The sequence below is a fragment of the Pseudorasbora parva genome, chromosome 6, assembly GCF_024679245.1.
Source record: "Pseudorasbora parva isolate DD20220531a chromosome 6, ASM2467924v1, whole genome shotgun sequence".
NCBI lineage: Eukaryota > Metazoa > Chordata > Actinopteri > Cypriniformes > Gobionidae > Pseudorasbora > Pseudorasbora parva.
The window spans coordinates 4,046,382-4,060,454 of NC_090177.1; the positions used below are offsets into that span (position 1 = coordinate 4,046,382).

General features: G+C 35.9%; 1 protein-coding gene across 1 annotated transcript in view; it reads right to left on the reverse strand.

Moving 5' to 3' along the window:
• Positions 1-1,237: 1,237 nt before the first annotated feature.
• camta2 (calmodulin binding transcription activator 2) overlaps positions 1,238-14,073 on the reverse strand; it is a 75,515-nt gene continuing 62,679 nt past the window's right edge. The window contains 6 exon segments of the mRNA XM_067445326.1: positions 1,238-1,704; positions 5,188-5,262; positions 6,136-6,329; positions 6,448-6,468; positions 10,421-10,492; positions 10,939-11,149. Coding sequence (XP_067301427.1) covers positions 1,659-1,704; positions 5,188-5,262; positions 6,136-6,329; positions 6,448-6,468; positions 10,421-10,492; positions 10,939-11,149 — 619 coding nt within the window. The 3' untranslated portion in view covers positions 1,238-1,658.

The window sequence follows — 14,073 nt, forward strand, 5'->3', positions numbered from 1 at the left end:
CAGTTTGTGAGACGACCCCCAAACTCTGAATTCAAGCCACAGTACACAGTGAAGACAGTGAAGCATGGAGGTGCAAGCATCATGATATGGGCATGTTTCTCCTACTATGGTGTTGGGCCTATTTATCGCATACCAGGGATCATGGATCAGTTTGCATATGTTAAAATACTTGAAGAGGTCATGTTGCCCTATGCTGAAGAGGACATGCCCTTGAAACGGTTGTTTCAACAAGACAATGACCCAAAACACACTAGTAAACGGGCAAAGTCTTGGTTCCAAACCAACAAAATTAATGTTATGGAGTGGCCAGCCCAATCTCCAGACCTTAATCCAATTGAGAACTTGTGGGGTGATATCAAAAATGCTGTTTCTGAAGCAAAACCAAGAAATGTGAATGAATTGTGGAATGTTGTTAAAGAATCATGGAGTGGAATAACAGCTGAGAGGTGCCACAAGTTGGTTGACTCCATGCCACACAGATGTCAAGCAGTTTTAAAAAACTGTGGTCATAAAACTAAATATTAGTTTAGTGAATCACAGGATTGCTAAATCCCAGAAAAAAAAAATGTTTGTACAAAATAGTTTTGAGTTTGTACAGTCAAAGGTAGACACTGCTATTTTTTTGAACACACCCCTTTCAACTAATTGCCCAATTGCACAGCCTTAAGAGCGTGCATATCATGAATGCTGGGTCTCATTTGTTTTCTGAGAATCTACTGAACCTACTGGTAACTTGTTTGCCACGTAGCAATAAAAAATATACTAAAAACCTTGATTATTCTGGTTAGTCACATTGTACTGCTATTATTCTGAACAAGACTGTATATACACACACTTATAATAATATATTTGTTAAAACAGCGATCAAGCCGTATATTTTCCACGTCGTGAACATTGGCGTGACTTCTCCGATTTAAGACTTTGGATCGACATGAACTTGCCGTTGTTTTTTTCCTGTGGTTCTCTGTTCTGAGGCGCAACATCGAGTGTTTATCAAATATACCTCCAAGAGATCAATAAATAAATTCATATCCAACACAATCAACTCTGTGTTTATGACCATATATATATGAGCGTATATACTGTTTACATTTATATAGAGATCCATTAATACATAAAAACATTCAAACATTCAGTAAAGCTGAACGTGAACTTTAGTGTTGCAGCGAGGACTGGAAAGAAGCAACCGAAGAAAAGTGTCGGACTGTGTGTCTGACTATGAAAGATTGTTTCCATCAATAATAAATATGAATTTTTTCCCCCTCAGAACTGTGAGTTTGTATAATCACAATTCAGATTTTATAACTCTTATTATTGAGTTGATATCTCACAGACTTTTTTCATCCGATTGCATGTTTATATCTTTCAATTCTTTATGTCTTGCCATTCTGAGATGTAAACTCACCATTGCAAGAAAACACATATTTTTGTTTTGTGAGATGAAGAAGATTACCTTTCCGTGATGGAAACAAACTTCCATATTCTCCTGCTAATAATGCAGCTCAATCTTTCCATCTGTTCTCTCTGAATCAATCAAACCCGGCAGGTAGTTTAGACAAGAGTGTGAAGCGAGGGATGGCAGGAGTGTATCTGACTGTAAACAAGACTGAAAGAGTGTGTGTGTGTGTGTGTGTGTGTGTGTGTGTGTGGTCAGGTGGTCAGGGGAGGTGCTCCAGCTCTTTACTCTGTTTCAGCTCCTTAATCCTGCAAACACACACTTTCATTAAACAACTTCATTTTCAGGAGTTTTACAATCTTAACAGCAGGGAAATAAACTGAGAAGTCCTGCATGTCTTCACTCAAACACAAACTGGATAATTAAAGTTTTTTTATTACAGAACATTTGCCTTGTGACGTTTTCACCACAGAAATATTATTTTTTCTTTGTTTAGCAGGAAAAACTGATTTATAATACACAATTAATATAACATAATTAGTGCTGTCATCGATTGATCATCACTAATTGTACCTAACATAATAGGTACAATTATGTAAGACCTCATATGTTAGAGATTGACCTTACTATTAAAAATTATATTTATTATAACAATATCCATGATGTTTTAGATTTGTATTAATTTTTAAGACTTTTTTTTCAGTTGTTCATTATTTACTGGATTCAGAAAAGGATTATTTAAGAACTTTTATTCACAATTTATATAATATAATATAATATAATATAATATAATATAATATAATATAATATAATATAATATAATAAAATTTATATAATATAATATAATTAATATAATATAATAAATATGATATAATTAATATAATATAACATAATATAATATAATATAATATAATTAATATAATAATATATAATATAATATAATATAATATAATTAATATAATATATAATATAATATAATATAATATAATATAATATAACATAATTAATATAATATAATATAATATAATATAATATAATATAATATAATATAATAATTAATATAATAAATATAATAAATATAATATAATATAATATAACATAATATAATTAATATAATATAATATAATATAATATAATATAATTAATATAATATAATTAATATAATATAATATAATATAATATAATATATAATATAATATAATATAATATAATATAATATAATATAATATAATATAATATAATATAATATAATTAATATAACATAAATATTTTTAGAGCATGACCTATTGTCACTAGTAAAATGCCTATGGTGTTTTTATTAATTGCCATAAATTTATTCTTATTTTCATAGATATGAATTAACGATTATCAATATTTTTATGTGCAATTCTATAATATAAATTAAATTAAATAAAAACAAAGGCTGAGAGGGTCAATTTAAATAATAGTCACTGTGCTTTTTAGGTGTTTGATTTTATTTTAAAGGGATAGTTCACCCAGAAATGAGCCTGTGATGTCAGGGTATATGCAGGAATCCTGAAGTTAATTTCAATACCTTTTTAAGACTTTTTAAAGACCTTCTCAAAATATTTTAAGACCTCATCGCACTTCAAGATCTAAACAGCAACAAACCACTTTTCTGTTTTTAACTGACAATGTGTAACTGCATGTGAAAATTAATACTACAAGCTCTACAATGGCTTCCAGTTTTATTTTTTTGTAGTCCCAACAATGAAACTATTCGTTCTGGCATCTTTGAAGCGTGTTGACGACATACCGAGCAGAACATTGTCAGTAGGGATGCACCGAAATCAAAATTCTTGGCCAAAACCAAAAAAGAAGAAACCAAAGCCGAAAACCGAAAAATAAAATTAAAACTAAAATGTTTAACTCGACCTCACTCGTGTGTACATTAAATAATAATGCACATGCCTACTGGCCTGCAGAAAGGGACAGAAATTGAATAAAGTAATCATATGTAAAATAACTGCATATTTAACTGTTTAAATGAAAGATTAATCCTTATTAAACTTACAAAAGCTATTCAATCAAGAGCATTGTTTAATGTCAAACTAAATATAAGGACATCACTCAGGCAGCAGTAAAGGCTACTGCGCCTTTAAGACCTGATGCAGGGATATGCTCGTCTTTCTCGACTGTGCATACTATACAGTTCACTTAAGGCATATTCAGATCATGTCTGCTAGGATACTCATCAAGATGGACATGTTGACATACTTCTTGTGTGAGTTTGTCCGTTTAAGCGCAAGACTTGAAAGAGAACTCAATATTTGCGCGCTGTGAGACGAGCGCGCGCTGTCGGATGATGCACAGCGTCAGATCTCACAGAGCGCGCGAGTCTCACAGCGCGTCTTCACGCGAGTGATGACGGAGAAAACGACTGGTCATATGCGCACATACGGCAGCACTCGCATGCATTGAACAAAGTTTACAAAGAGGTGAAACAGCTCGGTAGGTGAAGCGAGTTTACCTGCCACAACTCAAAATCAGCTGCGTCTGGCTGGTGGCGGTGCTAATGTCCATCCCTGGCGCGCGTGCTCCGAGCCGATCTCATAGCCGTTGTTTTTTAATAGGCTACTTATGGGGATGAAAATAAATATATTCATAAATACTTTTTGGAGTCAAGCTCTTTTGACAAAGCTTGAACAAAATACTTTCAAAATTTAAGACTTTATAAAGCCGTGATAAGACTTTTTAATACTTTATAAGGGTCTTAATTTTCCCAAAATTGATTTATCACCTTTTAAGACTTTTTAAGACCCCGCGGATACCCTGGATGTTTATCTGAAGGGTGTCCGAGATGTAGGTGTGTTTGTTTCTTCAGGAGAACACAAATGAAGATTTATAACTCAGCCGTTGCTCGTATAATGCATGTCAATGGGGTGTAATTCTATGAGAGTAAAAAATAGATGCCTAGATGCCTCATTAGTGCCTGTGTGGATCGGTCGGATGAGGGTATATGTAAATATATCTATGATCACGCCGGTATTTAAACTTTATTCGGCTGAAGTAATGGCGTTGGGAACACTAGATGAGATTTGTCTGATATGAGGTATAAATTAACACAAATACTGTTGTGTTTCTCACAGAAAGCGATCGTTTCGTGTCTTCAGACATCAGTGTCTCCTCGAGCCGCAGGGTTTAATATGGATTCGTATGTGTGTGTGTTTTCTCCTCTATTTCTCTTTTCTTCTTCCCTTGTCTGGTTTTTGCTACTCTGAGTAGTGTACAAATCTTGGTATTTGGGGCACGTTTTGTGTTTCTTTGCCTCTTCTTGACGGATCGCTTCCTGTACTCCTGAGTTGTAAGTCGCTTTGGATAAAAGCGTCTGCTAAATGCACAAATGTAAATGTAAACAAACACACCTACATCACGGAGCGGTCAGCAGAAAAAACATTACGGTTAAGTTTAAGACATAAAAAATGTGTTCATGCACATGTATACCCCTGTGCTGAATATTTTTTAAGATTTCACAAGACTGTTTACCAAAAGAAAAAGGCAACTCTTATTATGAAGTCCCCGGAAGTGTGGGAGTTGTTGCTTGTTGTTTTCCCCTGAGCACGAGTGCACAATAAACGGGTGATCGTTGAACTACTGAAAGTGTTTTTTTTGTTGTTGTATCACATTCTCATTTTTGGGTGAACTATCCCTTTAATGCTCTTATTTTAAATAATTTTGAGGCTTCTTGTTTGAGAACAACTGGCTTAAATTGGAGAACAAAAATCGAAAAACACTTAAACAAACAAACAGACGGATGGATGGGCATGTACCTGTGTCTGCAGCGCCTAAGGAAGCGCATGATCTTCCGAGCAGCCTGATCCTGTTTCTTGGTCAGGAAAGAGCCTCTGATACAAAGAATAAGAGCATGAGCGCCACAAAACCACTCATTAGAGTGCAGAGGGGGATAAAATACACAGCTTGTTACTTGAGTAAAAGCACTACTGGTCAAATATTACTCCGTTACAAGTGAAAGTTGTAAAAACTGATTTTTACTTGAGTAATAGTACAGAAGTATTTGTATTCAAAAGTACTTAAGAATCAAAAGTAAATTTCTAGTCGAGCGACGAATGCTCTGCTTAGTGAGCTGACCGATAGGAATTAAGGTTGTGAAATCTAACTACATGGACATTTTTATTTTTATTTCTTTATTTTCTCTGTTGCGTTCAGTGCTTTCTTCCGGAAACAGCGGACCGTATGAGATTCAGTCTCAGTTCATCTCTTATCACAGCGCTCGTGGCTCGACTCGTCGAGACTGTTCTCCAAGATGGCTACCGTCTGTAAACGCGTAATGTACTGTCTTTATAAAGTATCTTCTTATTAAACTGTTTGTACGCTTACAAAGTTCTCAATGCTTCGGTTTGCATGTAGGGACCCTCATTATGCTGCTGTGTTAGTGTGAGGATATTTTGAGCTGTTAGTGGTACTACCTAGCGGTTTAATTTCACTGACCCTGTGCCCCGTAGACGAGCGCTATAAGCTAATCTGTTTTTAGATAAAACTCTTTTTTATTCGATTTTCATGAAAACGCATCCCAGAGAACGATCTACTCGGTAACCATCTGTTAATTACGCCTAGGGTCATTTCTCACCGGAGTTGTCCTTCAAAGTCGACTAGTCGGTGCAAACCCTAACCAGTAGTACTTTTGCTTTTACTCAAGTAATGAAGTTGTGTACTTTGTCCACCTCTGATGTCATGTACTGTGTGTGTGTGTGTCTCACTTGATCTTGGTGTTGAGGTTCCCGGGGCCGCGTGGCCCCTGCTTGACTCGCTCGTACTCTTTATAGCTGCGGTAATATTGTTGGATGAGGACGGCCGCCCGCCGCGACTGCTGGAACTTCTTCTGCTCGTAATAACTGCGAAACTTACTCTGAATCAGGATGGCCGCCTGCGTCATCTTCTTATACAAAGCGTACTAAAGGAGAACAAACACACACGTCACACACAGATACTGCAGCAGGGCGTCGCAACACACACAAACACACACACACTGCACGGCAGAAGAATGTGGAAACACAACAGTTAGGCGTTACCTTCAGTGCTATCCATGTTAGCTAGCATGAAATTAAAGGAGAAACAGGAGAGGGATCAGACACACGGTAGCAATATAAGTGTGTTAGCGAAGACACACAATCACAAACACACACTCAGACGTTTAGTGAGCGTTTGTTTCTGAAGATTGTTATAGAGCTACTGCCGGGTGCAGCCCAAAGTGCTGTACAAAGCAATCAATAAAACAATAAAACCAAACAAAGGAAATACAAACACACCACAACATACAACTCATGTTTAGTTCTCTCTTGGGTCAGAGTCACTCACAGTGTGTGTGAGAGAGAGAGAGAGAGAGAGAGAGTGTGTGTGTGTGTGTGTGTGTGTGTGTGTGTGTGAGAGAGAGAGAGAGAGAGAGAGAGAGAGAGAAAGTGTGTGTGTGTGTGTGTTAGAGAGAAAGAGTGTGTGTGTGTGTGTGTGTGTGTGTGTGTGAGAGAGAGAGAGAGAGAGAGAAATAGAGAGAGTGTGTGTGTGTGTGTGTGTGTGTGTGTGTGTGTGTGTGTGTGTGTGTGTGTGTGTGTGTGTGTGTGTGTGTGTGTGTGTGTGTGTGTGTGTGTGTGTGTGTGTGTTGTAATTTTTTTTTTTTTTGTAGTGACAGTTTGTGTGTTTTTATTGTTTATGTTGACCTGCCAGAGGACTGTAGGTGACAATTAGCTTTGAGCTAAGTCTGGTACAATACATGGACAGTAAAACATTTACCGTATTTTCCGGACTATAAGTCGCTCCGGAGTATAAGTCGCATCAGTCAAAAAATGCATCATGAAGAGGAAAAAAACATATATAAGTCGCACTGGACTATAAGTTGCATTAGGGCAGAGCGGGAGCCGCGCGCGCATGCGAGCACCCGCTCGCGAGCACTCGCTCGTGCCCGCTTCACCGCATAACCGAGCAGAAGAAAGAAAGTTTGAAGTGAGTGAGAAACTTGTAAGGGACAGGCGAAAAGCAGAGGTTACTTTAACTGTAATGAAGAAGAAAAAGAAAGCTACTTGCGGACTGTAAGCAAGATGGCCAGAGCTGAAGGAACGAGTCCACAGACGCCCAAACTCTCTGCCGGGAGAGGCTCAGCCGCGCGACGCTGTGTGAATCGTTCTCCGCTGCATATTTTACTACATGCTGTTTGTATTTTGCAGAATAAGATTTTTTTTATAGGGGCATTTTGTTTGTGTTCAGTGTTTCTAAGTTGTTGTCTTTAAGTTAATATTAGGCTACAGGAGCAGCATAGAGCGCATTCTCGTGGCTATTCTTATTCTTGTCAGTCAGTGTGAATTAAATTTGATAAATAAGTCGCACCTGACTATAAGTCGCAGGACCAGCCAAACTATGAAAAAAGTGCGACTTATAGTCCGGAAAATACGGTATGTTAAAAAATGCACATGGTACTTTTATAAATAAAGTAAAGTTAAAGTGTGTGTGAGTGTGTGAGAGAGTGTGTGTGAGTGTGTGTGTCTACCTAGCCATATTTTCCCCACCCTCAGAATTGTAAGAAATGTCTGAATTGTAAGATAAAAAGTCTGTTTTATGTTTTATTCCGTGGTGGAAAAAAGCTTCCATAACATAACCTGTATAAAAATAAAGTTAATAAAAAGTTCTTATGGCAAGATAAATAGGGTGAAACTATTCTCAACTATTCTCAAAAAGCGGGTGACAGATAAGGGGTTAAATGTGCGTTAATTTGCATTCGATTCCAGATATTAATCTGAACATTAAATAAAGTCAGATAAAGTTCTTGTTTGACTTTGTTGACATATTCACGAGTTCACACTTACATCAATTAAATAGAGTAAAGATTATGCGTATTTGGCGTACTGTCCGGGGAGGGCTCCGGGCTCGGAAAATTTGCCCGAACCCAGAGTATCCCCCCCCGACATGGATAGTTTAGAACTAGATTGCAATTTGTGATTTGTTTTGATATTTATAGCAGTTGATTTAAGTAAGTGCGGAGAAGGGGTGGTGGTGGGATGCTGAGAAACTGTCAATGACAGGAAGGTAAATCGGCTCTCTATATACACCTCCTATCATTGATTAACTGATTAGTTTAATGTGCTCCTCTTGTGTTCCAATTGGGTTAATTATCTGAGCCTGCTCCACCTGTGTTTAGTTAGATTTAATTGTCTGCGCGTGCTTCTCCCGAAATTAGTTTGTGAAACTTCAATTAGAGTTAAAGGTTTTTAGTGAGGAGATTTTGGATATATGTTTTTATCACTCTATAAATCAGAAAATACTGTCAATAGACTGAAAAACATACACTTCTGCATATATTTAGGAAAAAAATTGTTATATAAATCAGTGTGAATGATATATGAACAAACCCATCAGTAGAAACCTTCAGATAATAGACAGGAATAAAACTAAGTTTTGGTGTGTGTAAGAGCTGCTAAAGTAGAGGAAAAACCCATTTATAAATATATCGCCTTCACAGATATGTATTATAAGTGAAATATAAACATATACAAATAGATAACGTGACATAAAATAAACACTTAATTGTGTATTTTGGATGTTTTCTTTCCACTGAAAGAAGACAAGCATTTAGCCAAATCAATGTCCCATTCTAGAAACCCGATTCCAAAAAAGTCAGGACACTGTACAAATTGTGAATAAAAAAGGAATGCAATAATTTACGAATATCATAAACTTATATTTTATTCACAATAGAATAAAGACAACATATCAAATGTTGAAAGTGAGTCCTTTTGAAATGTCATGCCAAATATTGGCTCATTTTGGACTTCATGAGAACTACACATTCCAAAAAACTGGGGACAGGTAGCAAATAGAGGCCGGAAAAGTTAAATGTCCATATAAGGAACTGCTGGAAGAGTTTGAAGTTATCATCATCTACAGTGCATAATATCATCCAAAGACTCAGAGAATCTGGAATAATCTCTGCGCGTAAGGGTCAAAGCTGGAAAACCAAACTGGATGCCCGTGATCTTCAGCCCTTTGACGGCACAGGATCACATACAGTAATGATACTGTAATGGAAATCACAACATGGGCTCAGGAATACTTCCAGAAAACATTGTCGTTGAACACAATCCACCGTGCCATTCGCTGTTGCTGGCTAAAACTCTATAGGTGAAAAAAGAAGCCATATCTAAACATGATCCAGAAGCGCAGGCGTTTGCTCTGGGTCAAGGCTCATTTAAAATGGACTATGGCAAAGTGGAAAACTGTTCTGTTGTCAGACGAATCAAAATTTGAAGTTCTTTTTGGAAAACTGAGACAGTATGTCATCTGTACTAAAGAGGACAAACAACCCAAGTATTTCTTAGCACTGAGTTGCATGAGTGCGTGTGGCATGGGCAGCTTACACATCTGGAAAGGCACCATCAATGCTGAAAGGTATATCCAAGTTCTAGAACAACATATGCTCCATCCAGACGTCGTCTCTTTCTGGGAAGACCTTGCATTTTCCAACATGACAATGCTAAACAACACACTGCATCAATCACAACATCATGGCTGCGTAGAAGAAGGATCCTGGCACTGAAATGGCCAGCCTGCAGTCCAGATCTTTCACCACTAGAAAACATTTTCCGCATCATAAAGAGGAAGATGCGACAAAGAAGACCTAAGACAGTTGAGCAACTAGAAGCCTGTATTAGACAAGAATGGGACAACATTCCTATTCCTAAACTTGAGCAGATCGTCTCCTCAGTCCCCAGACGTTTGCAGACTGTTATAAAAAGAAGAGGGGATGCCACACAGTGGTAAACATGGCCTTGTCCCAACTTTTTTGAGATGTGTTGATGCCATGACATTTAAAATCAACTTATTTTTCCCTTTAAATTATAATTTTTTCTACATCTATGTTGCATTCTGGATAAAATATTGAAATTTGAAACTTTCACATCATTCCATTCTGTTTTTACTCACAATTTGTACAGTGTCCCAACTTTTTTGGAATCGGGTTTTGTAGACAGCTAAGTAAACGTGTGTGTGTGTGTTTTATACCTGTTTGTATTTGCGGTAACAGCGCTGAATCACAGCTGCGGCCATATCCTGCTGCTCCTTTAGTCTCCGCCCCTAAACAAGACAACAATCATTATCAATGTGTGGCACTAGAAAATCTCCAGAAAAAAATGCGTTTGGGGGGTAAAATGTGTGTTATTTTGGCAAGGTTGCCTGATAAAATTGGCATTCCTGGGTCTATATGTCACATAATTGAGGTTGCTTCATCCCGCGGACATGGAAAACAACCCGCGGAAAACCTTGACTTGGCAAAAAAAACTTGGCAACAAAGTGCAGTTGAGTTCTGTTGACATTTGACATCTAACATTATGCGTCGCTCCCCTGCTCTGATTGGTTATAGGTCAATCCAATCGAGGTCTTTCTTGGTTTGGATGAAACACGCCCCATAATCACAGCCCAATGGAGCATCAGACTGACTGACTAGAATTGAGTATGACCACGTCAGGCTAGAATGTCCCCACATTTCACAAAAACAAATTTGTGTGTGTGTGTGTGTGTACCTTGTATCTGCGGAAGGCGTTCTGGATGACGCGCGCCGCCTCGTACAGCTCTCTCTGCTCCGTGTCCGTCAGCGTCAGCAGGGCAAAATCTCTCTCCATCCTTCCATTAGCGGAGGCGTTCAGAAACTCCGCCCATGCCACACTGCTCGGGGGGCGGAGCCTCTGCAGCGCCAAATCACTGAGAAGGGAGGGAGGGCTGGGACACAGGTTCCTACACACACAAACACACACACACACACACACACACACACACACACACACACACACACACACACACACACACACACACACACACACACACACAAATGTAAGCAACAGATAAATGTAAATGTCAAACTAAAAAAGTGAAAAGTATAATTTAACTAGTATAGATTATCTCACGTCAACATGTCAAGAACATGTTTGGGTCACATTTCACCCTGAAATCACATCAAAAAGATTATATTGTATATACTCTGATTTATTTAAATAATTATTAAATATGATTATAATTATTATATTGATTAATTTATACTGATTTAAATGTACAAATTCAAGTGCTATTTGTTATTATGAGAATCATCATCTTATGTAGGATGTTTAATTATATAAGAATAATTAATATGGAAATTATATTTAGTAATTATATTTATTAAATTAGTATGATCTTATGCAAAATATCTTTTTATAATTATAATATTAAAAATATTGATTAATTCATACTGATTTAAATGTAAAAATTCAAGTGCTATGTGTAATTATGTGAATCATCATCTTATGTAGGATGTTTAAGTATATAAGTATAATTAATATAGAAATTATATTCAGTAATAACATTTATTAAATTAGTATGATCTTAGGCAAAATATCTTTTTATAATTATAATATTAAATATATTTATTTATTTAAACTGATTTTAATTTATAATGTCAAGTTGTTTGTCATTTTTAGAATCTTTATACAATTATAATTAATATAGTAATTATATTTATTAATTTATACTGATTTTGATTTAGAAATTCAAGATTTTCATTTGTAATTATATGGATCATCACCTTTTGCAAAATATTATTATATGTAATAATTTATACAGATTTTAATTTAAAGATTCAAGTGTCATTTGTTATAATATGAATCATAATTTAAATGTAAAATGCCTTTATATAATTATAATTAATGCATTAATTATATTTGTTAAATATATTGATTAATTTATGCTTATTTTATTTTTAAAAAACAAGAGTGTCATTTGAAAATATATAAATTATCATTTATGCAGAATCTCTTTATATAATCATAACAAATATATGAATTATATAGATTTATGCACATTTCTGATTATTATCCATGTTGAAAATAGCTCATATTTGTGTGAAAACTGTGATATATTTTATTCAAAATATCAGCGTTTATTTGAAATATAATCCTCTGGAAAATTATAAATGCGTCCTTAAGAAATAAAAGTATGAATTTAAAAACACACATTTTATAAAGAACATAAAGGTATCATCAGCTAAGTAAACAGCAATTATATTACTATAATTATAACTATATTGCTATAATTATATAATAAACGCTAGGGATGAGACGATACACTTAAACTCACGATACGATGCACCTCGATATGCCAGGGTTACGATACGATACGTCACGATACGATATCAAAATATTTTTTTTTCTTTCCAAATCTGTGATTTTTTTTTTACCACCTAAGTAATGTACTTAAACGAAAGGTAGGATTTTTCTCTTTTTTTGCAATTTGGTTCTATGTTGTTTTAAAAAAAAAATGAGAATTTTAATCAGGGGTGCCAATAATTGTGGAGGGCACTGTAGGGATGTCAATCGATTAAAACATTGAATAGCGATTAACTGCATGATTGTGATGAGTTAACTCGCGATAAATCACAATTTAATCGCACCTTTTTATCAATTGTAAATGTATCTTAAATTAAGTTTAAATTAAGTTTTTAATACTCTAATCAACATAGGTATGGACAAATATGCATGCTTTATGCAAATGTACATTTATTATTAGTGAAACCAAACTTATTCAATAATAATCAATACAGCATGAAGACTAGACATATCAAAGGTCATAGATATGTTTATCTAAGAAATTGTTCATGTCTCTTAAGCCTAAACTTAAAAATAATGAGTAGGTAATGATTTCTCTCATTTTAACAATATAAAGGGAGTTTTTACACTGGCAGTTTAATTAAGAACAGGGCAAAGTTCGTATGAAAAATTGTTAATGTGTACCAGTGAGCAAACCAGAACCACACCATACCTGGAGGAGGTCCATATTACACGAGTAGGAATATAGTGCGGCCCCTTTAAGAGCTGGAATATAGTGCGGCCCCTTTAAGAGATCCGCATTCCCTATGAACTGCCGGTATTTTGCGTGTGCACGCCGAACTCGGAAGACTCGGGAGCGCGCTTGTTCAGGAAAGTAACCTGTGCATTAGTTTTAGCCGATTGTAATGTATTTAGTTCAATAAAACACGTGTTCTGTAAGCGGTGATGGTGTTAATGATTTACCTCAGACATGAGCGAGAGTGAACTGCAGTGCATCGCGCTCAGACTGCAGAGAATGTGCTCAGTGAAAAAACACACTTTTCTTTCTGGAGTCTAATAAAAGTTAAACAGAAAATATGGTAGTTTATGTAGGCAATAACTGCATTTTTGGTTTAGAATATTAATGCTAATGTCAACCATTTTCTTTCCCTATTAATGTTTGCTGCTACATCCTTTGTCTGACTGCTCTCACTTTTTCCAACTACGGGCTATGCCTCAGATCAAACAGAAAATGCGCGCTGCGTTTTATGTCTGCCCCCACACACACACACACACACAATACACTAAATTATTTATATACTACGCAAATCATGCAGCAGTGCCATCTATCTTTATTTCGCGATCCATTTTTTTCGACCTCGATGCGTTTCGTCATGTTTTGTATCGCGATATTTTGTCAAACGATATTTCGTCCCATCCCTAATAAACGCACATATTTTGTTGCAATATCGTCCTGTTTAACACTGTGAAGCTGCTTTGAAACAATCATCATTTTTAAATCGCTATATACCGTATTTACCCAAATATAAGACAACCCTGAATATAAGACGACCCCCTATTTTCCAGACTTTTTTTATATTA